Source organism: Brachyhypopomus gauderio, chromosome 14 (genome assembly GCF_052324685.1).
Source record: "Brachyhypopomus gauderio isolate BG-103 chromosome 14, BGAUD_0.2, whole genome shotgun sequence".
NCBI lineage: Eukaryota > Metazoa > Chordata > Actinopteri > Gymnotiformes > Hypopomidae > Brachyhypopomus > Brachyhypopomus gauderio.
The window spans coordinates 12,406,511-12,433,709 of NC_135224.1; the positions used below are offsets into that span (position 1 = coordinate 12,406,511).

Genomic DNA, 27,199 nt, shown 5'->3' on the forward strand with positions numbered 1-27,199 from the left:
GGAAATGCAAAGGGTCTTCAACTTGTCCATATTCTTTCATGTTGTCTTATTCTAGACATTTTGTTCAATAAGCTAGATCAAAACACCCAATCATCATGACACCTTTATTAATGTTTGTGGTATTTTGCCCACCTGCCATCAGAGCACCACCTGTAGCCCACAATACATTCGTGTCAGTGCGCTTGGCAAAAAAAAGTTGTCGTAATCTACCTGTTGCATTATTCAGCATCCAACCCCAGATGGCATTATTCTCCCCTATACACTACAGGGCACTGATTACATCACAGGTAGGTCTGAAATCACACAGAGGTTGCAATGAAGCACTTATTGAGGTAGATCTTTTACATAATCTATTGTGAATTTATTGTGAATGTGTTCTGATTTACTTGAATCTAAAAATTAGAAAAAAAATGTCATGAGAAAAGGTTCAGAGGATGCAGAGACGAGTATACTGGCAAACACAGTTTTAATGTACATACAAATGGCTACAGCTTAGTAGCGCTGAATGAACACATAACAGATAACATGTAACACATAACAAGCACCGCATGTAACATATTGGACTAATGAAATGGGCGAACACATACACAAACAGCCACACCCACAGGAAGTACATATACAGATGCAGACTACATCTACATTCGCCCAAAGGGAGAGGCCTGGGGGCTGGAACCTGACAGGTTGTTGCGTCTCTTACAGGTTTTAATCTCATTAATTGAGCCTTAAGGGTTTACCAAAGTATAATGAAAATACAACAGAACATTTTTTCTTGCCCACACGTTTTATTTACAAAACTACACACACACACACACACACACACACACACACACACACACACACACACACACACACACACACATATATTTAATATATTTAATGTGTATTATACACAAAGTTTACAGGTGCTCTTTTGCACAGCTTTGTACACTGATACATTCTCATAACATTAGACTGAAATTATCACTTAGCTTCTGAATAAGTGCAGATGAAGGATGGCTAAATGTTCGTTCTCAGTGCTCAAACAGACCAATAAAGCCATTAACCCCAAAATTGGGGCAACATGTCATGCACTTGACAAAGGCTATTTGTAGCATACCACAGAAAGTACAGGGAAGAACAAATGTATGAAAAACATCATGCATGGCAATACCTTATTCATGATATATTTCTGTTGACTTCACACATGGAGCTTAATCTTGCTGATTTTTTGCAACTAAAACCAAATCTCTTTGGCTTTTATCCTCTGGACACTGCACAAACCAGTCCTCATCTTCCGGATGATTGAGTTTGTAGGGTTAAGCATTCCACCCACCCTTTAAAAACCCTATGACTAGTTAATTTTTTCATCTAATAGACTTTTGAATGCAACAAATGTCTTTGCTATAGTAAAATGTCCTCTAAGTGTGAAAACAGTGTTACTGGCCAACTCAAATTCTTCAGAAAGGCTGCATTACTGTCATTCCATACACAGTCACTTAGGAACGTTTTGGGTCCAACAACATGTGATTTTCTGAGCCGGGTGTCATGGTCCAGGGAATAAGGACATCCACTTTGGCTCCAGTCTGACATCCTTCTCCACAACCTCTCTAATAGGCACATAGACTTTTCCAACGCCTATGTTCTGTGGTGAAGGAGAGAGTGAATAGGCAATACATTTAGCACATGTAACTGTCTCAAGTCTTAGAGCATAATAGACAATGCACTTGGCTATAAATGCACTTGGTTATTTAGGCAACTGAGCCTAAATCTCACCTGTAATACTATGCCATTTAAGGTCATCATACCTACCTTTGACAAGCCATCACTATTACTGTTAAGCATATCCTTCAATAACAGGGATGGTTCAGGAATTGCTGGGAGAATTATATCTTTATGTCTGTGGAGAGACCAGTGTAGATGCTTTATAAGATGCTTTGTTAGATTCTGTTTCCCCAGTTCTATTCACATTCAGGCAGGATGGCGTATCTATTGTAATTCCACCAACTGGCAGCAAGAGACACTACCTTGCATCTAATGAATCAGCATCCTACTTATGACAGATCCATAACACCTCCCTCTTAGGCAGGCTAATTTACAGAACATCAGACAGTGCTACAGCATGTCCTCATATGTTGCACTTCTGTCTTCCCCATGGCTGTTCTCTCCATTGATATCTACAAATAAGCTATTTTTGGTCATGAATCTATTTGTTTACTGCAATATTCCTATGATACCTTACACAGTGATTATCTGTGAGTATTTAATGTTAGACATAAATATTATTATAAGCACAATATTAAAAGGAGGTTATCTAGAAAGCTTGTAGTTCCTCACTGTAGTACCTCACTGATGCTTATGCTACAAGTGTCTATCTAATAATATTTAGCAATATAGTAGTAGTGTAGTTTGTAGATTGCTTTTTATATAAACTGCACATGATAGGTCTTAGTTAGCATTTAAACATACCAAAGAACATATGTTTCATAACAGTAAAGTACCGGTAAGTATAAGTTTTTTTATTCTTTCTCTAAACTTACCTATTTTGACTAACATACTTTGAAATGCAAGCATAAATGGAATGGGCGATGGATGAATATTGAACAATACCTCTTAAATAACACTAGAGCTGTAATGAGGCAACAGGATACTGCAATAGGGATAAATATGCTAGCCACCTTCAATGTCCTATTTGCGTCAACATCTTCACCTGCAGAAAAAAAGAAAAAAAAAGAAAACAATATTTGGAAAACAATATTTAAAGTGATTTTACTAAAGTGTGTTTTAAGATGTACTGTTGGGCAAAAGAGAGATTCAGTACCATAGTCCTCTGGTTTACTCCAGTCACTCGCTCCACTGCCACAATCGTCAATGTAGTTTGTCATCACTTGCACTGTGTACTTGCAGGCCTCATCGTATGGTACAGACAGTGAATCAGATTTGACTGCAGTTTCACCCTACATAGCATATAAACTATCATTTAGAAAGGACAACGCACAGCCTGCTATTTGGAAGTGACAAAGCACGCAATTCACTCGGGTCCAAAAAGGAGTTAGATGACTTGAATATATAGCATATGCTGAGTAACATGCTGAGTAACATGCTGAGTAACCCTAACCCACTGTGCATTTGAGAACAACACATTCACCCTGTAATCATTTACTGTAGATATCAGGCCTCAAAACAGAATATAAAAATTCTGTATGTGCTGAGTGAGCCAATTATTATATATCTACGAAGTTTTTGGCCAATCAGGTCATGTAGACATTCTCGCTGTCTGCTGTAGCAGTAATAGTAAATAAAGTCTGCACAGTATAATGAAGGTCTTACCTCGTTTTCACATTTCCTGTATTTGAACTTGTATTCCCAACATTGTGAATTAAAGTCTGGGATGCTTGACTGAAAATGGAGATACTCGCCTTCCCTTTTGATTGTAAGCTTGGGTGGATTCGGTTTCACTTCAAAATCAAAGAGAGTATAGCAAATTGCACAAGTGACAAATAAGGTTTTAATTGATCTACAATTCACTCGCTGACTCATACACATGCAAATTCAAATTATTCTGTCTTAGCCATATTTTGGGTCCCTAATTGTCACACAAAACAATACATTTGCTTCAATGTTTTATTACTGTCGAGCTCAATTAAATTCTGAATTGCTCAAAGTATCTCAGCGAGATAATAAGTATATATACAGACACAACATTACGTCACCCTGTGACATGGCTGACAGACTATGAACAAGAGTGCTCACCAATTGCTAAGAGTTCATTCTAAAGCTTTGGAAGGAAATAGAAAGAAATGAATGTACCTTGGGGTTTTATGAAAAAGCTGTTTGGAGGAGATTGAACTTCAGAAGAATTGATAATGAGGCACATGTAATTTGCAATATCTGTACTTTTTATACTGTTTATGTGACATCCAGTCTTCAGGGGTCCACTGGTGATATATGAGGTGCAAGGACTTGGAATATATCTACCCTCACCAAGGACCCTATGAAACAATGCAAGAACAAGTGACTCAAAGTTTGCTTCACTATAAAGTAAATGCAAACAATTAAATGTGATTTAAAAATGCAACAGAAGAAGAGTCATTTTCAGTTATAATAGAAATACTTCAAGCCATTTCTTACCCATAATGGAGCTGCAGATCAGAAATATTACTGTTCCAGGAACAGTTCATCTTATTATTAGAATAATAAATACAGCTGAAGTTCTTCACTAAAGCTGCAGTATAAGAGAGTGGCCAGTCAAGCTTAGTGTCTTGTTACATGCACACTTGAAAATTAATATTTTAAAATATATGTCAACTTTGTGCTGTTTATGTATATTACCCTTAGGTGGAGAAAAGCACTGATGTAGAGGTTTGCTTGTTGACTTGCTTTCACACATTAAAGGGTTTGTCATTATGGTGATGCAAATGTCATTCTCATTAGAAATGTATGATGTACAGCTCAAACTTGTAGTTTGCCGATTATCAACATAAATTGTAGTGTTTGGTGGGAATTTTGTTTTCTGAAAGTTAAAGAAATAATCACAATGAAATTAAACAAAAATAAATGAACCGAATAATATGTTTTCTTAATGACATAACATGCATACATTTATTACATTAAATCACTGCATATGGGTGAAGTTCTAAAAATATTCTACTAGAGGAATATTACAAATGAACTGTTCACTTGAAAAGTAGGCTAAAAAGGACTGACGAATAAAAAAAATTATAGACAGTAATCAAATCATGAAAATTAGATTTATTCATGAAAACTTGTTTTATCTGGTTTATGATGAAACGGCTGATATTTTATATGAGAGTGACCACCTACTGAGAATATTTTAACAGTGTAGTTCACTTTACACTCTGAGTCCAAATTTGCTGGCTCTCTCCATTGTGCAGTCACAGAGCAATGATCCCACGACAGGCTAAGGTTTCTTGGTGGAGGCAATTCTTTAATAAAAGACAAACAATATGAGAAAGAAAAGCTAAGAAAGTGTAGTGCCTGTTTATGGGATCCTTGTGTTAAATACAAAGGATCTCATGCCATGATGGATTTCCCATGAGGCTTTTGATAATGGCTTGAACTTTGTAATCCAATATTAGTTCTCACTACTCTGAAAACTGGTATTTTTTCAGTTCCTCTCGTTATCAACTGTAAATAATTGCATTACTCATATTAAAAGAAAAGTGAAACAAAACAGAATAAGAAACTCATGTGAGTCATGCCTGAACAACAAATAAAACACAATTATATACAAACCAAAGTAAAAAAGAAAAAAAAGCTAACAAAACTATGCTATGTCTTTTAAAAACAATTAAAAGACATAGCAATAGCATGAAATGGTACTGACAATAGCACTAGTGGTTGTGGCAGACATAGTGTTGCTGAAAGTGTTACATCTCACTGTCGTGGTTTGGTTAAAAGTGGTCCAACATAAAATATATCTTATTAGTGGCTGTTCTATTGTAAAAAAAAAACTGATACTGATGAGTAGTAGAAGGATGTGAACTGGTAATAATAATAATATAATATAATGTGTATAATGTGTGTGTGTATATATGCATGCATGCCAAAGTGTTCAAAACAAACACACAATTTTGTTTTTATAAATTCGAATAAAAAATCTTATTTTCAGTTAAGTTTCTACGGTTTCCTGTGACCATCGAATGTCATTCCCGCACAATCAGTTTGGTTCAATAAAGCAGACTAATCTCACGTAGGCTACAACCATAATCACACGCTACTATTGGCGATTGTGTAGAATGTGGAATGTGGAAAAATCGATTCTCTTTAACAGAAGTAATAATAAAGTACAGTAGAAATGAATAGGTAATAATAGTAAAAACCCACTCAGTTGACGTCACGGACTTTCGGGAACCACAGAGGATATCCAACAGTTTTCCTTACGCAAAGACCTGCTCCGCCACTACTGCTATGAGCAAGTGTGACCGGTACAAGTTTAATACTGGTAGTGAATACAGTGCTGGCTTACCTGATGAACTGTCAACTCCAAAAAATATCAACGTGAAATATGTTACTAAAGACACATCCCAGCATCGGTAAATCATGTCGGATTAATGGGCAGGACTCCACTGTAATTCCTTTGAGATTTCCTTAAGTGTTTGTCCTTCGGCGATGTGTTCGCTGTAGCAAACTATATTTTATAAGTGAAAAACAAACCAGTCCAAAAGACAGTTTACTATATTCTGAACACAGCGCAGTCTATGCAATCATATGTTTGTTACAACTGAAAGCAGTTTAGACCACGACCTGGCTTGTCAAGACAGGTGGGAGGAGTAACCAAGAAATGTGTTACAGTAGGCTAGCCTGCATTTTTTCAAAGAAACGTAAACTATAGATATTGAAAGATATTGAACCGGTCTGGTAAATGCCAGGCGACGTTGTAGGCTGAGAAGTTGTTGAAAAGTCAGTGGTTATTTTGTTGATCCTGTTTAGTGTGTGCTCTTACGTTTTATATAGGCTTTTGCATATTAAGGTATGAAACCTATTTTAATTTCAGTCTGTCAGCAAACATAAATACCCGGGTTGCTCCCGTCAGGCTGCGATGATCACATCTTTAGTGCCCTACAAAGTAATCGCTTGAATTTGTAACCGAAGACTATTTAAACACTTGTCTCTGGCCAAAAGGGAAGCCTTTTAGTCTCATGTTTACTAAAGTAACGAAGATGACTTCCAGGATAACAGTTCTCAGGACACACTCAAAAATCTTTGGCTGGGTTTCCGTAAACTAAATGTTTTCTCTATATATTCTCTTTGGTAGTTAGACTTTTTGACTTTTTAGGGTTACTTAACAATACAAAAATGTATATATTTTATAAATATATAATATTTGCTAATCAGAGTAAAATACATTTTTTTTGCACATTTTAATAAAGGGAACTCTTATTGGTAATGTCCAAAAATATGTATTCCTACTTTTAGCAAAATGTCAATAGTGAGTTGAGAGAACAGCTTGCATCAGATTTATCATAAATGTGTACACACACGGCTTTGGAACAAGAAACAGCAGCACTTTATTAACCTTCCAGTCTTTGATTTTTTACCCAAAAAGATAATGCAGGTGTTGACTAGCAAATTGCTGAGGAATTGTACTATAGAACAGACCTGACCACGTTGGCATTGTGAAAGCTCTGGCATCTCTATGGACAGTAGTATTCTCCAGGTGCTGTTAGCCTCTTATCTGTTTGTTTAGTAATTTAACAGGGGCCAGTCAGAGCTTGCCAAGATATGTTGTTTGTGTGTGTGTGTGCGTGTGTATATACATATTACACACACACAGCATATCTTGGCAAGCTTATATATATATATATATATATATATATATATATATATATATATATATATATATATATATATATATATATATATATATATATAATATATTATATTATATACTGTAATACTGAAAGGGGGAAGTCTGCTAGGTAAACCAGAAAGCTTCTGATATGCACTGTGGCTTGGAAGCTTCCTTCTTCACTGTTCGTAAAAGAACCTGAGAACACCGTGAGAATTACCCACATTCATGTTTCTCAAGGTTCCTATAATTATAGACACCTAATTAGGAATCACCACAATTTTGAATATTGCAAAATCGTTTGAATATCCCCAAAAAAGCATAGAAAAGATATGTCTACCATGTTATTGGCTAATAAGCACCCTAGTTCTGGAGACTAATTGTGGAGTGTGTGTAGCACTCCTCCTAGGTGGAGCTTAGATGCCACAGAGGAAAAGAGCAGTGGGCTGGAAGAACTTGATCCCAGAATTTCAATTAAGGGGCATAAACTGTGCTAAACAAAGACTGTCAGAGATTGGAATCTGCAGAGATGCCAGGCACTGCACCAGTGAAGGCGAATTCGCAGAATTTAAAATTACACCATGCTCTTAAATGATAATATATTAATTATTTTAATAATAATGAATAATTAACCAATAAGAATTTGGTACAAAAATCAAAAATGTAGAAAAAAACATTTACAGAAAAAATATTCAAATAAAGATACAATAAATCATCTACAAGTGTTTAGCCCAGATGGTAGAAAAGCATGGCGAATATCATAAAATGTTTGGGCTGGATGTCATCTGTATTTATAGCATTTTTTCAAGGTAAGAAAGGTCACTTTAGAAACAACAAATTGATCAATAAAGGGAAACGACTTCACTCTCTAAGGAAATTACAGCTGATATATTATAAACCCTCTCCAAACGGGGTTTAGTAATTCCTACTCTGGTGAACCTTTGATGAGACATACTGCCATCTGCCATCTTCAATTAGCTAAGTGTGACCCTTCTTTTATACAAAAGAAATCAAACAAACAAACAAAAAAACCCCTCCAAAACAAATTAAACAAATAAAATAACAAACTTCTGAGGACATTTTCTGTAACACATGTGTATTGATATATGGGATTCTGAGATGAGAGCTGTTGCAGCCAGAGTGCCCCAAGACATCCCTTTAAATATTCGCTGAGTAGGGTGGACATAAGAAATAAATGGTAGACTGCAGACTGTCAGGAGTAGCTGGACACACTGGTTGACTGATGTGCTGGACATGTTGTTTTGAAACGGGACAGCTGCAACAGCCCGGCACCTTCTGAGTGACATTCTCGCACTGTCAACACGTGGAGCAGATAGCTGAAGGTCATACTATACATTCTGGTGTGCTGAGCGTTGATGGTCTTTAAGGTGAAGGTCCATCAGCAGAGAGAGGGGAGTCAGCTGAAGTTTGAGGAAGTTCCACTGATGGCCCGAAACACATGAAGTGAATTTTGCAAGAGGGAGTACATGGCATCCTCCTCGAAGATCTACAGATTAAAAGAGGACAAACAGGTAAACAGAGTTTCAAACACAGAACGAACAAGACATCGCAATTCCATTCAAATGTTACACGAACAATATTAACACAGTACAGAACACACTCAATTACTATGGGACATGTGTAGGCATACAAATTCATGCGACTCGTGGACATGCTACAAATGAGATTTGTATTTCAAATAAATGTTACCTAGCATTCAATCTAGAGAACATGGCAGCACATGAGAGAGAAAGCAGACATGTTAGAAAACAGCAGGAGAAAAAGGACAATTTTTGCATTTCTAACAGGTAAACACCCCACTAACATGTACAATCGAGAACATAATAATCATTACGCACGCAGCATATATCAGAAGTTACAAATTGAGGCAGGTGTTGTTTTCTTAGATAACACATCACATCAGGCATTCCTGTGTCTTTCAAGCACTTCTGTGTTATACTGCGACAACACTCTGAGGGGTGGGTGGCATGTCTGTGCTTTGTATGTCAAGCTGTTTTGTTTCTAGAGGAACTACACAAGATGTCTGAGTCATCACAGGGTTTCCACAGGAGGACATGATAAGTTATTATTATTATTTTATTTTAACTTTCCCACACTTAAAATCTCTGGGAAGCATGATGTGGAAGAATGGATGCAAGATCTAAAAATAATGAGGTATCACTGAATTTCAGAAAAATGCAGACTGAACAATTGAAACGTGGACTGTTTCAAATGGCTTTCTAGGGTGCTGAGGGTGCAGACTCCTCTCGCAGATACTGGGCATTATAGAACAGAGGTAATATTTTTCCTAAATATGGTATACACATTCAAGGAACACGCAACCACACAATAGCAACACTTCTGGCCTGCAAGAATACTGTTCTTGGTTATCATCTTAGAACTCTAAAGTATGGACAGCTATTAGCTGAGCTACCCAATGGAGGACGGGCCTTCCAAGGATTCTTTCTAATCGCCACCTAGGGAGTTTTTCCTTGCCACTGTCACCCCTGGCTTGCTCGTTAGTGATTCATAAAGCTGCTTTGTGACAACATACACTACTGTTCAAAAGTTTGGGGTCACTTAAAATGTTTGAAAGAAAAGCAGTTTTTTTCAATGTAGCTAACATTAAATGAATCAAAAATACACTCTATACATAATTAATGTGGTAAATGACTATTCTAGCTGTAAACGTCTGGTATAGATGTATGGAGACCAATTCCAACAACCATCACTCCAGTGTTCTAATGGTACATTGTGTTTGCTAACTCTGTAAGGAGGCTATTGGATATTTAGAAAACCCTTGAAAATCCTTGTGCAAGTAGGTTAGCACAGTTGAAAACAGTTTTGCTGATTAGAGAAGCTATAAAACTGACCTTCCTTTGAGCTAGTTGAGAATCTGGAGCATTATAATTGTTGGTTTGATTAAACTCACAAAATGGACAGAAAAAGACAACTTTCAATTGAAACTCGACAGTCTATTCTTGTTCTGAGAAAAGAAGGCTATTCCATGCGAGACATTGCCAAGAAACTGAAGATTTCCTACAATGGTGTGTACTACTCCCTTCAGAGGAGAGCACAGACAGGCTCTAACCAGAGTAGAAGGAGAAGTGGAAGGCCCCGCTGCACAAATGAGCAAGAAGACAAGTACATTAGAGTCTCAAGTTTGAGAAATCGACGCCTCACAGGTCCTCAACTGGCAGCTTCATTAAATAGTACCCACAAAACGCCAGTGTCAACATCTACAGTGAAGAGGCGACTCCGGGATGCTGGCCTTCAGGGCAGAGTGGCAAAGAAAAAGCCATATCTGAGACTGGCTAATAAAAGAAAAAGATTAATATGGGCAAAAGAACACAGACATTGGACAGAGGAAGATTGGAAAAAAGTGTTATGGACAGACAAATAAAAGTTTGAGGTGTTTGGATCACACAGACGAACATTTGTGAGACGCAGAACAACTGAAAAGATGCTGGAAGAGTGCCTGACACCATTTGTCAAACATGGTGGAGGTGATGTGATGGTCTGGGGTTGCTTTGGTGCTGGTAAAGTGGGACATTTGTACAAGGTAAAAGGGATTTTGAATAAGGAAGGCTATCACTCCATTTTGCAACACCATGCCATACCCTGTGGACAGCACTTGATTGGAGCCAATTTCATCCTGCAACAGGACGATGACCCAAAGCACACCTCCAAATTATGCACAAACTATTTAGAGAAGAAGCAGGCAGCTGGTGTTTTATCGGTAATGGAGTGGCCAGCGCAGTCACCAGATCTCAACCTCATTGAGCTGTTATGGGAGCAGCTTGACCGTATGGTATGAAAAAAGTGCCCATCAACCCAATCAAACTTGTGGGAGCGGCTTCTGGAAGCAGGGGGTGAAATTTCTCCAGATTACCTCAGCAAATTAACAGCTAGAATGCCAAAGGTCTGCAATGCTGTAATTGCTGCAAAGGGAGCATTCTTTAACGAAAGCAAAGTTTAGAAATAAAATAGAAGAAAATAAAGTAGAAAATTTTTTCAAATAAAAAAAAAACATTATTTCTACCTTGTCAATGTCTGGACTATATTTCTATTCATTTTGCAACTCATTTGATAAATAAAAGTATGACATTTCAGGGAAAACACAAAATTGTCTTGGTGACCCCAAACGGTAATGTATGTTGTAAAAAGTGCAAAACAATATCAATTCAACTTCGACAGTCTGTCAGATCATACATGCGGGTCTTTATCGAGCCAAGGCATGTGTGTGCTACCTGCTCGTGGATGATGTCGGACAGCTCTTTGACCATGCTTTTGAAGTTGCCCTTCAGTCCCTCGTGGTACTCGTACTGGTCTTCCTTGATGAGCTGTCCATTGATGTCGAGTGCCACACTGCACGCTTGCACAAAGCTCCTGCAAGGAGAGCACAGACAGCCTGCTTAAGTTAACTCTTTCGTAAAAAGAGCAACATTCATCTGTGAGGTATATTTTGACGGAAGCCCTTGTATCAAAATGCCTTTGATATGATGAAAATAACGTATTTTCAATCAGGTGTGTCTTGCACGTTAACTAATATTGCTTATGAGGGGAGAAAATAGCTTATGTGTGCACACACCTGAACATATCCTTGAGTTCTTTCACTTTCTTATTGGAATGGCCAGATTTAGATTCATCCAGGAAAGCTCTAGCATAGGCCAAGGGACCAGCATTGACCTAAGCAGGAAACGAAGAAAAACAATAAAGGTGACTGCTTTCACGTGATCCTTATTTTATGTACGTTAATGGCATGTGCGTCAACGTGATGGTGGTGGCCTGCAGGACCTGCACACAGACGCAGCCCTGCAGTTTGAGCTGAAGCTGGATCATGTCCACCTCCTGGTTGGAGCAGAGTTTGTTGAGTTCGGCACTGCGCTCCCTCATCTCATCGATGGCCACGTCGATGGGCTTCAGTTCCAGCTGCTTCTCCGCCACCACCTCCACCCGCTTCTTCACATAGGGGAAGGTGTTCGCCGCTACGTCCCCGCGACACCCACGACCGCCCCATGCAGACAGACACACACGCGCGTGCGCGCGCATGCGTGCACACACACACACACACACACACACACACACACACACACACACACACACACACACACACACACACACACACACACACACACAAATTCACAAGACTTTCTTTAGAACAAAGAAGCAAAACAAATACAAAATAAAAAAATAAACATCACCAGCCTTAGGCCAAGCTCAGAGTGTTAGATTTAATCTTGCACTTTGTCATCCTCTGTGCAAACTGCTCTGTAGTAACATCAGCCAGGCGGTGGAGAAATACAAACATAAAAAGAGTTTAGGAGCCCATTTTCTCTTATCTGCACTTAACTGAAGGAACAAAGCACACTCTGCACCTGTTATGATAAATACAAGTGTGCAATTGTGGTAACAGCATCCAGCCATGACTCAAGCTACATTCTAAAGTATTTGTCTCAATAATTAAACAGGAGGACACTTGTGAACACACACACACACACACACACACACACACACACACACACACACACACACACACACACTTGCGTACATACACAATCTTTGCAGTTCCAAAAAATTCATTTTGGAGCCACAGAAAATATGAATACAATTTGTCTGGAGTCCTGGTCCATGTGCTACGAAACATTTCAAAAAATGAATGATCTATACCACGATAACTAAGTTACAAAATCCTATATAAATTAAGTTGAGGTGGGGTAATCTGAACAAAATATTTTTGTAAATGTAGAATGAGGAGATTGTTTAGTATCAGAAACTGTGACCATCGTCTCATCTGATCTTGCCACTTGACTGTCCTACTCACTCGTAAGTATCGTTCGCCTTTTGCATTGTTCCTCCACACCGCCGTGCTTCTTCCCCGCGAGGGTGTACGGCGTTTCGAAGACAAAGCGGTTGATGTTGTGGCGCTTCTCGAAGTCCGTCGTTCTCTCCGCAAGGTCTTTGTCATCAAAGTAAGGCTTGACAAATGTGACCTGTATGTAGGCCATCTTTGGGTCCAGGTCTTTCTGGTTTACCTGTTGGGGAAAAGAGTAATGAATGACAGCAATGTAGTCGTATGCAAATGAGCAACAATAAATGCCAGGTTAACATAAAAGGACAGTTCTACAAATTGTGTAACTTAACATCAAATGAACCATGACATGGCACAAAGACAGATTAATGTAAGATTTCTTCATATAATTTGGTTATGTTTCGGAAGGTCTTTCCTGATTAGTTCATGAACTCAGTACCATCATATTATACCGGAAGCCTTGCAAACCACTTCAGCACAACAAAAACTTCATTATTTTTCATTTTTTGATCTTGTGTGTTTTTACACAGACAGAATTAAATCCCCACTCCCCTGAAGCTCTTCCAACTCAGAGCACCTTGTTTGAGTCCTGGATGATCCTCACGTTCTCTGCTCCAAACTTGTCTCCATAGAGACTGAGGAGTCGGTGAGAGATTTCTGACAAGCCTGTGAGTTTTGGCTCTTTGTAGATGTATTCTTTTCCATCCTCCTCTTCAAAGAAACCCTGTTGTTAAAAACACAGTTGTTTCTTTACTCCCCATATAGAAAATGTCACTTGACATGCATTGAATACTACTGCTTAATTATGTGTAAAATATACTTTTCTTCCCATTAATAATCTCACATTAATTCACTGCACCAGATAACACATGTAAGACTACATTAAACATTAATCTTAGTTTATCAGAACTCCATCTTATGATCAGACCACTTTCAGAACTGAATTTGAGGTACTCTTAAATGCCATCAGTCTTGACCCACTGCACCACATTGTAGGCATGTGAACACAACAGAAGGATGCAGGGCATATTTGCAAGAGTAACACAGAGATCAAACCCACTCCCCGGAAGTTTTAAAATTGGTTTTATCACAGGTAAATGATTTGTAACTAAACTGATGTTGAAATCTAATAAAACTCACAATGCCAAAGTTCACAATGTCAGCTAAACAAAATAAATAAATAAATAAATAAAAAACAAAGCTCATATAGGAATTGAGAATCAGACTTGTATTGGTTTTCAAACATGTTGGTCATTGTGAACATCTGGGCTAATCTCATATGGATTAATCTCAGATGGGAAGTTATGCTTCTGAATGCCCTGATGCTTCTGGTACTAGCAAATGTTTTTTTCAGCAAACAGCAGTGCTCAGACAGAGGTCAGCGTTCATTATTTAACTGCAAGACGGGAGCACAGGATGTCACATTATCTTGCTCACTCCTGTAAGAGAAAGCAGAGAAGGGCAGTGCTGACGGACGTGTGCAACAGGGCAAAGTTGCACTAACGGGAGATCCTGCGGGGAAAGGTTGAAAAACATCCACGGTGTCAGACATCGCAAGTGGCAGGACACAGATAAACCCAGCCATATCAGCTGTTCCCATATTACATGCTGTCTACAGCATTAAAGATCTCTGGACCAAGGTGCTTTGCACGCACTTCCGTAAAAATGTTGTTGCTATGTGCAGATGCCGTGCCAGGTTTGGAAATAATATTAAAACTTCAACAAGACATATTACACCACAAGGAAGTAGCGAGCAGGGCGCAGGGGTTTATTGCTTCCAAGAACACAAGCAAGGAGAATATGGTGAGTCGTGTGCATTTATAGCAGACCTCCGGGTAGAAAATATACGCAGTTGTTTTTGAAAGTGTTGCAAAATTCTTTGTATGCAAAATAAGAGAGGACAGAAGCCTTGCAGCTGAAGGAAACAGCAGTGACTGTCTGATAAATCTCACTGGCTGAAAAAAGCACTGTATAATCACTTAACTACACCTATACCAATTCTAGAGCTCTATCTGGGGCAGTCATGGTCTGGTGGATAGAGAACTGGTCTTGTGACTGGAGGGTTGTGGGTTCAACTCCCAGGCCTGAAGCCATGACTAACAATTTCCAACTGCTCCCTGGGTGCTGGGCTAGGGCTGGCCCTACTAGTGTGTGTGTGTGTGTGTGTGTGTGTGTGTGTGTGTTATCACTGCACAGATGGATAAAAGGCAGAGGACTAATTTCAATTGGGGTGAAAATCACAATTGACAAATTTGTCACGTTTAAATTTCATATAGTTTACAGTTAACTGCAGTCCAACCACTGCTGTACTGTGATGGGTGGGTGTAATGGTGATTTTATTGGCCTCTTTCATGAGTGACCTGGTGTCAACCCAAAGCAGATGTTACTCTCAGCCTTTGTTAGTTTGACAGATACAGCTAGAGTACAGGTGGGCCAATCTTTATATTACATAGAGGATTAACCCAGTTGTTATATGAGGCGAACACAGGGAAAATTTGCACGCATCTTTGGTGAATTCATTTTTAATGTAGGACTAAATGCTATTTTATGGTATAATACGTAACTGCTTGGCCAGGGGGTAATGTAGGCAATTCTTCCACGGGAGTCGCTCTTTGGAAAAAAAAAAAAGGTATGTAGAAAAAACAGACCACATACAAAACGTGATTTGTTAATTCCCTGGCGGTGTGACCTTCACCCACCTGCCCGTAAAAGGCCACTCTGAAGTAGGTTCCAAGGAGACGGCGTCCGCTCTGCATCACCTCCAGGATCTTGGAGTAAGCTCTCTGTAGAGTGTCATACAACCGTCTCAGCTTCTACAAAAGAGAACAGACTGGGATGTTCTCTCTCGTTCACCAGTGACTGCACAAGAATTAATTTCTCAGCAGCAAGCCTAAGCAAGTCAAATAAGAAAAGGAACAGTTTAAACACAAAATCAACTGAAAACAAACAAATCAAATACATTTTTCATTATACCTTTCATTATACCTTAAGATTTATCAGACCGTGGTCCCAGACTCCATCCTTGTCAAGTGTCAAAAAGTCGATGAGTTTCACATTGGTATCACATTGACCCCTGCTCCTATCATTAGAGACTTCTCTTTTTTGATTGGTTGAATGGCCAATACAGATTAGGCTGAGTTTTCTACCAGGATACAGGAACAACATGCTGTAATTTTATGGACAAAGACCCTTAAGCCTTCGGTGATGTTTTACAGGGATCGTAATCCCTGTAATCCCTATAATGAGCACATGTCAGATCTCAAAAGCACCAGAGGTCTTGCACATATCTCAGTGTCTTGAGAAGTAAAGTTAAAAACAGTTAAAGCTAACTGTTCCTTTGAGAAGTTATGCAAAATGAATCTAGATTTAATCTCATCCATGCTCACTCTCTATTTGACTGGTAACTGAAGACAGCCTACTTGCACATACTTAAACCTCCTTAATATAAATGTTATAGTAAATACCCTTGGTTTAGGACTTGATACTAATCTGTCGATAACCAGTAAGCAGAGAGGACCCAGCGAGTACCCTCTGTACCCACCTCAATAAAGATGAGATTAAAAAAATATACTTTTATAACAGGCACAAATTATGTTTAAATAAAGTTACACAGAGCAAGCCAATTAAATGGCATTACAAGAATGTAGTACATGCTGGTGTAAACTTATCATCCTCAGATTTATGACACTGTAGATTGCGTCCATATATGGGGGCCCTGGCTAAGGTTTGTTTGTGACTTGGTTCCAGAAACATTATAAACAGTGGATTGAGGAAGGAGGACTCGTGAACATGACAGTCAGTGAGGGAAGTGTGTTTGAAACCCTGTATATCAGGGGTACTCAACTGGCGGACCGCGGTCCGGATCCGGACCCGAACGCGATCCTGTCCGGACCCAATCTCATTCCTGATTAACTGGATACGGACCAAAACAAAACCGTAGCATTTATTTCAGGGCTATTGAAAAAACACTCCGTCACGAGTGATACGTTCGCCACCCCCGCTCAAACCCCCCCCGCTCGACAACTTACGTTCGCCACCCCCGCCGCACCGGACCTCAGGTCACAGGTATCTGCCAAAATTGGACCGCGGACAAATTTAGTTGAGTACGCCTGCTGTATATGGTATCCACTGTTCTGTGAGAACAGACCATCCCCAGTGCACTGTCCACTCATAAGTAATAAAACATCACGGTTGGCTTTTGGGGTTTTAATACTCTGGTGACCAGTTAGGCCAGCTAACTCCGTCACGGACATCCATGGAGAAGTACACTGGACCATTTTTTACCTTTAGAACCGCAGTAATTTGTCATGGTATGGATTCCACTAGGTGTTGAACTTGTTCTGTAGGAATCTTGGCCAATGCTTTCAGGATTGCTTCTTGCAGTTGCTGCAAATTAGGTGGTGGTACTAACATGAACAGTCTCTGAACAGTCTGTTTTACATCGTCCTGGAGATGCTCTAGAATTATGATCTGGGTACTGTTAAGGCCTGGGAAACAAGGACATTTTGCTGTCACATACTGGGAACCAATCCATGATTGCACAAGCCTTGGTGCACCGTGCTGCTGAAAGTGTCCTTCTGCCATAGGGAACACAGTTGCCACAAAGGGATGAACCTGGTCAGACACAATGCTTAGATAAGCCCTACTGTCCAAAGAGTCCATTAACAAGCATCACAGGACCCAGGGTGTGCCAAGAAATCATTCCACACATCATTACTCCACCACCCTGAACTGTTGACACCTGACAGGAAGGGGTCATTGATTCATGCTGCTTGTGCCAAATTCTAACCCTCACATCAGCATGGTACAACAGAAATCTGGATTCATCTGACTAGGCAATGTTTTTCCCAGTGCTCAGTGATCTAATTTTTGCACTGTTTTGCTCACTGGAGTCTTGCCTTTCTGTTCCGCTTAAACTGGCCATCTGCTGGGTTTTTTTTGTTTACCAAGTGGATGCTGTTCATTCGGATACGAACAGACCTCAAACCCAAAACATTTGGAGGTCAGGAGAAAGACTGCCCCTACCCTCAAACCACAACTAAACAAATACACTGGAGCCTAAACTAAGGAAAGCCCCTCTTGCTTTTAGAGGGACATCATACACCATAGAGTAGTTGTTAATGCCAAGAATTACCCGAGATAGAAGGACTTTAATAACATTTAAAAGCTGCAGCGGCCTCTGACAGTTTTAGCCCTTCTTTTAGATAGCAGGCTGTTGCCACTGATTGCAAAAAATGACCAGTCTTTCCCACTTCCTTTTCCTGAAGTTATAGCACACGGTCTGGAAATTGGCAGATGACATCTGATTGCATTCCCAACGTGAGCACGCTATTTGCACTGGAAGTTGCTGGTATGCTACAGAATCACAGGATTTGACACAGCTCTCTGCAGAGCTTTGCATATGCATGCAGAGCTTTCAGCACTATTTCAAACCTAATATGCCGTTTGTGTTGTATTTTTGGTCACTTCCTGTGTTTCTGTTATTGCAGTGTTCAGTGTCTGTGAGGCCAGCATTCCTAGACACCCCAGGGAGCTCAGCCTTGCAGTCATAGTAAATCTATTGCTTATTTGCAATCAAACATTTAAATCTGCAAAGGAAATTAAGGAGTCAGGCAGTACAATTTACTGTTGCAGTATTGTCTTAAAACTGCCCACCCTTAGATGCACGAATAAACAAACAGATCTGTTTACGTTCACAAATTCTGCCCAAAAGATAAAATATAATTCTCAAGGCTTTTGCAAAGTCTTTCAGCTAGCAAAGAATATCAGAATATCATACGTATCATACGTAATCATTTCATAATCATTTGTGAAAGTGTGGTGCGGGGGTGGGCTATGAACTTTCGATTTCCAAGCTTTGGAGTCAAGTCTTGATTAAGTCTTGATGCCAGGAACCACATAAATGACTCTTTGGGTACGACACCCATTCGTATATGCAAAGCTACAAGCTCATTGGCTCCATGCCATTCAAAAGAGGCCTGCGGGGACAGTGTATATCTATAATATAGGCCAATTTAAAACAGACTTTTTGGATGAGGCTTATTCTTTCAAATTTTATTACTCTATATTGATAATTTCCTCAAAGGATTAAGTATTATTACTACTATCTAGTTACCTATGGATTTGAGAAGGTTGAGAAAGTTATCTTAAATAAATTAGCATTCAAGCTAAATCTTTTAGGTTGCTGTCGATTAAATCAATTTTCTGCACTTATGCAAAGATCCTTTCTGTGGATTTCAGCTCTGCGTTCAACATCCATGATCTGCTGAAACACAAATGCGTATGCATCACTCCTTCTGCAAACAGACTCCTTCTGCTGGCACAATAAGATATCCATCTCACTGTAGTGCAGAGGCTTTGTGGCCATGCTAACAAAATTTGTTCAAATGACTGATTTCCATAAAACCACTATACACCTCTTCCCCAGAAACCAAAACAATGACAGCATTGTCAGTGTACAATGTACAAGTTCCAAATATTACACCCATTTCACAACATAAAAAGGTCACGACCACGTGTAGTTTCAATCAATTATATGCCATGTCACATCCTGGTAGACGTCTTAGACTACAAGAAGCATCTTTGCCTCAACTGTTACTACCTAATTTGGCTCTGCAACTGTCCAAACTAAGAACAAATGTCATTGTATCATTGTGCTTCCAGATGACAATCCTCGCTACGCCTACTCAGTCAACAATCTCTACTGATGAACCTCATACCTCTACTGAGAACCTTAGACCTCTACTGAAGACCTCTCAGTCCTCTACTGAGGACCTTATACCTCTACTGATGAACCTCATACCTTTACTGAGAGCCTTAGACCTCTACTGAAGACCTCTCAGTCCTCTACTGAGGACCTTATACCTCTACTGATGAACCTCATACCTCTACTAAGAAACTTAGACCTCTACTGAAGACCTCTCAGTCCTCTACTGAGGACCTTATACCTCTACTGATGAACCTCATACCTCTGAGAACCTTAGACCTCTACTGAAGACCTCTCAGGCCTATAATGAAACAAGGCACCAGCACCTTTACACCCCAACTGTCCCAAACACTATTTTTAATGGCATTACAGGTGCCTACCCAAAGGTGAACAGTCCTTATTATATGCACTGCGGCCTCACATTACAATGTGTATGTACAGAAAGTAGCACATGAACTTTACATGCATAAAACCTGCCTGAATAGTTTGTGTTATGACCAACCTCGCCCCAGAATGGCATGTAAAACAGGCAAATGAAAGCACTGATGAAAGTATGAAATGAAAGTAGGAAATACAGTATTAGGTATGGGTCATATATGAAGGTCCAAGGTATAATAGTTCCAAATTTGTCTTATTTTTGTCCTTACCTCAAACTCATGCCGTTTTTCATAGACTGGTATGATGAGCCTGGCAATGTGTGTGATCAGCTCAAATCTCTCAGCTTTCCACAGGCCTTCTACACACACCTCTAGCTGCTCTACTAAAACATCCTGTTACACATACACACCACACCCACACAACACACAACACACACACACACATACGCATGCACACACACGCACATGCACCAGAATTAATGTCTGCCCTAGTGGACATTGCAGATATAGAATGTATTTGGTGTACAGCGTGCTCTTTCTTAAAGTCTAGCCTGATAATGTGGCGTCAGTCACTGCTACATTAACATCTGTTATCTTGGATGACTGCAACATGTGATAGAGAAATGCTGTGGACAAAGTAGCACTAAAGCAAAATAAAATAACCTACTCCTTTAAAAGAGCATGTCTGCTTATAATCTATCTTTCAACATTGCATCACTTTTGCTTTAACTTTCAGCAGGTTCCAGAAAAGCATGATGCATTCTGTTCTACCTCAGTGTAGTACACATCTTGCTTGCATGATGCAGTCTGTTCTACCTCAGTATAGTACACATCTTGCATGATGCAGTCTGTTCTACCTCAGTGTAGTACACATCTTGCATGATGCAGTCTGTTCTACCTCAGTGTAGTACACATCTTGCATGATGCAGTCTGTTCTACCTCAGTGTAGTACACATCTTGCATGATGCAGTCTGTTCTACCTCAGTGTAGTACACATCTTGCATGATGCAGTCTGTTCTACCTCAGTGTAGTACACATCTTGCATGCCTGAGTCCTCCTTCATGGCAGCCTCTTCCTCTATGTTGAAGGTAATCTTCTTAAATGCTGCAAGTCCACTTGGGAACAGTTCTATCAAGCCAGAGAACAATGCACCTTAATAAAATACTCCAAACGAAATAGACTGATTTTTTGAAATATTGATTTTTTGACCAAAGTTTACTTCTCTGATTCCGATCCTAAATAGTTTAGGTTCTGCGGTCTAGCTATGCAAAATTGTGCACCAGCATACATTTTTTTTTTGCATTGGCTAAGAGCAAAATTACCCATTGCATGTCTATAGATAGATAGATAGATAGATAGATAGATAGATAGAGAGAGAGAGAGAGAGTGAAAGAGAGAGAGAGAGAAAGATAGAAGTACATATTCAAAACACTAGGCAAATTAGCAAGTACAGTGGTCTATTTTCGAACTTTTCAGGTTTGTTTTGCATGACAAGATCAGAAATGTTAGGCGGGCTGTCATGATCGTGTGATCCCTTTGAAAGTAACAAAGGGAAATGTCAAGGGTCAGTGCAACTGAATACATTCTGTTTCCCTACTGGATAGGTTACATTACCCTTCTGGATCTACCCTAGTTCTCTAGCATGGACACCATGCAGTTTGAGCTCAAAGCTGTGGTTCTCATTTGGCCATATACAGACTCTGTGTACATTATTACTCTGCATCTGATCTACTCACCAACCTTCAACCTACAAACCCACTTCAGACAGATGGTCAAATATCCTTTTAAGAATCTCTCTGGTACATGTACACTAATACTGTTTGGCATCATCCCATAATGATGATTTTTGGCTCATCCATTACCCTTTACTATACTCTGTATTCCTTTTACTGTACTCCAATATGTAAATACATAATCCAATTGTGAACCGCAGCATGATTGCGTGTCAGTGTGGTGACACACATGTGCGTCTTGCATGCACTTGGTGCAAACGCAGGATGCCTTTCAGTGGATGGGAATAAAGGAAACATACTTTTCCTGTGCAGATACTCCGCCACGAGAGCTGCGATGTGGACATAGCACATGGCTGCCTGGGAACACAAAGCAATATGAAATAGCATTAGCTATAGCCACTTACTCAGACCTGGCCAGGGCAAAATATCGGCATCATCTTCAAATGAAGCCATACATGTACCATACTTAAAGGACGTATAGCATACTTAAAGGATGTATAGCATACTTAAAGGACGTATAGCATACTTAAAGGACGTATAGCAGGTTTCAGCAATGTTGATAGATGCTTTACATGGTGTAAGAGAAAGCAGAAAGTAAGTATTTGCCTAAAGTATGTCTTTATTTGCACAGAATAAAAGCCTCTTAAACTACAGCAAGTAGACTGAGAACAAAAGCCCTCTCATCATAATGTTTTATGACATGTAGGACATGAAGATTAGTATGTGATATGAACGCCACCAGCACTAGATGAAGGAGGGTTCTAGTTCTATTAACCCAGTAAACTTGTTTGGACTTGGCTTTATTGTTATGACTAGCATGTATAGAAATAATCACTGGTGTGTACAAGAAATAGTCAGACCTCTACTGATGAAATATTGGTGCTGTTACATGAATCAGAACTGCAATCACAACTGGATTCCTTGGTAGACATATATATCACCAAAACAAATATTAACGCAAGTGATTAGCTGACTATATTAAAAGTAATTAGTCTTTGGTGAATATACTTATATGCAGAGTGATAAAGTTCAGCACGAAACGCCTAAGGCCTGCTACTGTAGACACAATGGCAAAGACAAGAGCAAAGTCACAGGGTGTGGCTCCAGAAAGACTGTTTACTAAGATAAAGATACGGATCTCAACATTGTGCTCAACCCCAGCCGCATTCCTGCTTTAACTCTTTTTAAACATCTCAGCTCCTAGTCAGGAACATCTCTGCACGGGGGCAAAACTGAACAAGCACAAATCGAGATCAGCCAGTGATTGTGAACGGCGAGTAACACACCAGGCAGGACCTGCCCAGGCAGCGTCTGGACCACGCAGTACCGCGGCGGGACCGGGGGGCCGAGACCGAAGCTCGTACCTCAGAGTAGTCGCCGTTCTTGAGGTGCGCCCGTGCCATGCTGTCCAGCCAGGTGCGTCTGAGCTCAGGTGTGCTGGCGTAGGAGCGGGCCAGGCTGTACTGTAGGTCCAGCAGCATCTCGGGGTCCTTCTTGTGCTCGCGCATCTGCGCCGTAGCCATCAGAACGGTGCGGATACGTTTGGTCAGGCCCTTCACCTCCGCCGGGAACGTGGTGATCTACACAACACACACACACACACACACACACACACACACACACAGACATGTCAGTCTAGTTTTATTTTCCTCCTCTCACAAACAAATGCAAAAAAAATTTACTTCTGTACAATTGCATCAACACATCTGGAGGAGAAGCAAACCAAAAAAACTAACGCAATCTTCTTGTTTGTGCTCTTCAAAGAGCTGACTTGGCTATACATGAAAGATTTTATTCGTTACTCTGAAGTTCCTTGTTAACTCATGGCCAACTGGTTCACAAACTACAGGATAAAAAATTTAATTTGCCACAATTAAGCAAATGTTTAATGTTTAAGTTTAGTGTTTAAGTACTGACAGCACTTCCATACCTTCATGGCTTTGTCACTGTTGGCAAAATTGTTGATGATTGAAAGTGACTCCTGAAAACGTGAGCTGCCGGTCAGGGCGACATCTGCTATCAGCTGGCTGACAGCAATGATGATCTTTTTGGAGGAGACAGGAAGGACCAAAAGCCAAGGATGATACAAACGTGCAGAAATATGTATACCACCATCTAAGACACCTCAAGGGACTGAGGAGTTTTCAGAAACAGTAACAGACTGTTACAATTCATATGTCTTTACACCACTGATCTAGCTGACTCTTGCCATCAGAGGTCATAGGTCAAAATAAAATAAAAGCAATTACAATCATGCTTGTTGACTCTCCAGTGTTTTTGTTGAATTGTTATTGGAGTTCAAAGGACAGAAACTGGTTCTATTTAATAGCTTGATTAGGAGATTTCTGTTTTTTTCTTTGAATGTTTTAACCCAGAAGGATCAAAGCATAGTTTCTCATGTCTGCAGAGAAACTGATAATCTGGGATGAATTTTCTGCACTTTTCAGGACGTAGTGGGAAGATCACCAGGGGGAAACGTGTGTGTTCGCTGGCACGGCGTTGGCGTACCTGAAGATGCATGCGCAGGAAGCTCTTCCTCTTGGTGTACTCGAAGTTGTTACGCATGAGGAGATAGAGCAGGCCGGCCGCCTCGCCGCGCACGGTGGCCATCTTGGACACGCAGCACTTCAGCACCTCATAGCACAGTGAGCTGCAAAGGCTCACGCGACCCTTGAAGACGGCCACCTGGAACTGAGCAGCAAGAGGAGGCAAAGGGTTCCACGAGGTTTAACGAGGTACATCGAATTCTGAAATTCTGGCGTAAGACGCTCGCACCGTGAGTGTATTCGTAAAACGGACGGATTGTGGATTGTTCTATTGATGGTCACCTTGGAGATGAAGGCTCTCAGAGAGGCGAAGACATGTTTGATTGCCACCTCAGACTGGCCGACTTTCAGGAAGGTGAGATAAATGTCAAACACTTTCTTCATCAGGGCATTGTGTCCATCATTGTCCAACAGCTGATTCTGTGGTCATCGATCGCACGTTTGCAATATCCAGGAACAAGGCAACAGAAAAAAAGATTAGGTACATAGAGTAGTTCTATTTGCATATGGCATGGAAACTAATTAAACTCTCATCTGTCTTTGAAAACCACACCAACATAGATTAATCTATAATTACTACAATTACAAGGAACAACTCTACATCTACAAACAGCTACACCAAAAACTTATCTTAAATGCCTATGCAAATGCCCCTGCCCCCACTCAAAACAAAATAATTTGTTTTCATTACCCGAAAGCTCTGAGTAAAGAGAGACAGCGTGTCCAGCACGATGAGGCAGGCTTCCGCAGAAATGCTGCCCTCCAGCAGGGCCTGGTGATTGATCTCTGCTTCTGTAGGACCCCCTCCTGAAGCAAATTCAGTTGTACGTGCACATGAACAAATGCATTTGTCCTGAGTCAGTGTATTTCTACACATTAACCCAAATCGTTCAGCGACACGGTTGAGTCGTCTTGGCAGCGCATCGTACATGTTTTTTTTGGCTGGTTTTTGGAATGTGTTTTTGATGCGTGACAGAAAGAACCTGTGCTGAGGGTGTGTGTGGCCTCCATGGTGCTGAGGTGTTGCAGGCTGGCCTGCGTGAAGCTGGAGCGACCTCGCATCACCGGCAGCGTCTGGGACTTCCTGTCTGAGGTGAACACCTTGGACAGCCAGGACTCCGGACACCTGCGTGTGCAGGTAACGTGCGCAAAAACACAAACACACGGAAGGTTTTTATACAGGCTTGCCCTAGTGTAAATAGAACACAAATTTACACTAGGGTACAATATTAGAAAGGTACACAAAGGTGATTAAACCTGACCTGATAACCTGTTCTATAGCAAGTCATATGGGACAGCGCAAGAATGATCAAAAGAACTGACCGTGGAAAAATGCAACATTAACACTCGTGAACACCTTTACTTAGTGATGCAACACTAAGTCCCGTAAACACTCTTACCTACTAATGCTCCTCTTTCCAGTATAACGAAATTGGATCAGACAAGTCCTGCACAAAAAAAAAAAACATTCTAAAATACAAAGACGTTTAGCGTCTTACATCCTTTAATGCTATAGGCTACTACATGTGTGAAAACACAGATCCACATATATATATATATGTTTTCTGCAATTTTTATGGGTTAAATATTACGTTTGATATATCACTTGCAGCTAGAACAAAACACAAAACCAAAACCACTGTAATATACATTCAATAGGAACTTGCCCTCTGGAACAACGTCTTGTAAGTACATCAGTTGTGAATCCTCATGCTTCATTTTAGGGAAAATAAATTTTGCTTACAAATAGTGTTCATTACTACCAGAGGTGAAAGTCTATCAGAATGTCTATATAATCTCTTGTGCTTTTAAGTACAAATAGATATCCCAGTGATTTGCAGGGAGTGTCAGTTTTAGGAAAACTGCCACTACTTTCAAATAATTGACATACATGTACTTATTCTGTGGACATGCTTGCAGACTATTAATTGAGCAATGGATGAGTGCATATTTTGACAGAGTGAGTGACTCACTCTAGAAGACTCAGGAAATTCATGATGTCCTGTGGATTTACTTTGTTCCAGTAAGCCAACAAAGTGTCTACAAAGAAAAGTGAACGGACAGAGAGTGGGTGTTAACAAAAAAAATTTAAAAAGCTTTTTTAATTTTACATTTCTAATACCTCATTTGCAACCTTAAGCCCCACAGACTAAAGAGGCTTAGAGAAAACATTCAAAAATAGATATAGCACTTTAGATGCACAACATCGTAAGTGTATGACACCTATTTTGAATTTAACGAACAAACATGGGTGGCGCTGACCCTCGGAGATGTTCTTGATGATGTGTAGGAAGCACAGCAGCAGTCCTGTGACTTCGTAATGCCCCAATCTCCCTGCAGCAGGAAGGTGGCTCATCGTAGATCCACGTCTGTGTAGCTGAGCAACAAAAGTCACACAACACACATGGAATGAATATACCAAGATAAGATAACCAGATAATCACTGGGACTGGAGCCTTAAGGTTTTGGTTCATTTTGTTTATGGTATTGATTAGTAAATTAGTAAATTCTTTAGATATTAATATACAAATGGCATAAATTGGCCACGATAACTTACAATTATGTTATAAATTATATTATATGAATTATTATCAGGAGATTCTCTTCAGGAGAGAAATAAATTTGACTTCTAAATTATTTCCTCATTCAAATCAAAAATGTTGGCAAAGCCTCTGATGACATGAGAAGGATACATATGTATTTAAGTTTACAGTGTTTGCAGGTGCTTTTATTAGAG

The 27,199-nt window shown here is 39.9% G+C and overlaps 2 protein-coding genes across 4 annotated transcripts in view; both read right to left on the bottom strand.

The window, feature by feature from the left end:
* Positions 1-449: 449 nt before the first annotated feature.
* LOC143475421 (interleukin-13 receptor subunit alpha-1-like) lies at positions 450-6,254 on the bottom strand. Its single transcript, XM_076973282.1, has 10 exons — positions 5,966-6,254; positions 4,801-4,922; positions 4,309-4,489; positions 4,108-4,201; positions 3,787-3,968; positions 3,307-3,434; positions 2,798-2,933; positions 2,587-2,686; positions 1,789-1,876; positions 450-1,621 (listed from the first exon to the last, which is right to left on the bottom strand). Exons 1-10 carry the CDS (start codon positions 6,039-6,041, stop codon positions 1,523-1,525), a joined length of 1,206 nt encoding a protein of 401 aa, XP_076829397.1. The 5' UTR covers positions 6,042-6,254; the 3' UTR covers positions 450-1,522.
* A 1,626-nt stretch (positions 6,255-7,880) lies between these two features.
* The window catches only part of dock11 (dedicator of cytokinesis 11), a 51,329-nt gene continuing 32,010 nt past the window's right edge, over positions 7,881-27,199 (bottom strand). For all 3 annotated transcript variants that reach the window (XM_076971950.1, XM_076971949.1, XM_076971951.1), the window contains 19 exons: positions 26,725-26,839; positions 26,436-26,502; positions 25,863-25,910; positions 25,446-25,588; positions 25,154-25,269; positions 24,745-24,882; positions 24,425-24,607; positions 23,847-23,960; positions 23,281-23,496; positions 22,216-22,273; positions 21,205-21,311; positions 20,454-20,576; positions 15,800-15,913; positions 13,678-13,824; positions 13,113-13,323; positions 12,086-12,276; positions 11,880-11,977; positions 11,539-11,677; positions 7,881-8,795 (listed from right to left, as the gene is read on the bottom strand). In XM_076971950.1, coding sequence (XP_076828065.1) covers positions 8,706-8,795; positions 11,539-11,677; positions 11,880-11,977; positions 12,086-12,276; positions 13,113-13,323; positions 13,678-13,824; positions 15,800-15,913; positions 20,454-20,576; positions 21,205-21,311; positions 22,216-22,273; positions 23,281-23,496; positions 23,847-23,960; positions 24,425-24,607; positions 24,745-24,882; positions 25,154-25,269; positions 25,446-25,588; positions 25,863-25,910; positions 26,436-26,502; positions 26,725-26,839 — 2,418 coding nt within the window. In that variant the 3' untranslated portion in view covers positions 7,881-8,705. The remainder of the gene's footprint in view (positions 8,796-11,538; positions 11,678-11,879; positions 11,978-12,085; positions 12,277-13,112; positions 13,324-13,677; positions 13,825-15,799; positions 15,914-20,453; positions 20,577-21,204; positions 21,312-22,215; positions 22,274-23,280; positions 23,497-23,846; positions 23,961-24,424; positions 24,608-24,744; positions 24,883-25,153; positions 25,270-25,445; positions 25,589-25,862; positions 25,911-26,435; positions 26,503-26,724; positions 26,840-27,199) is intronic.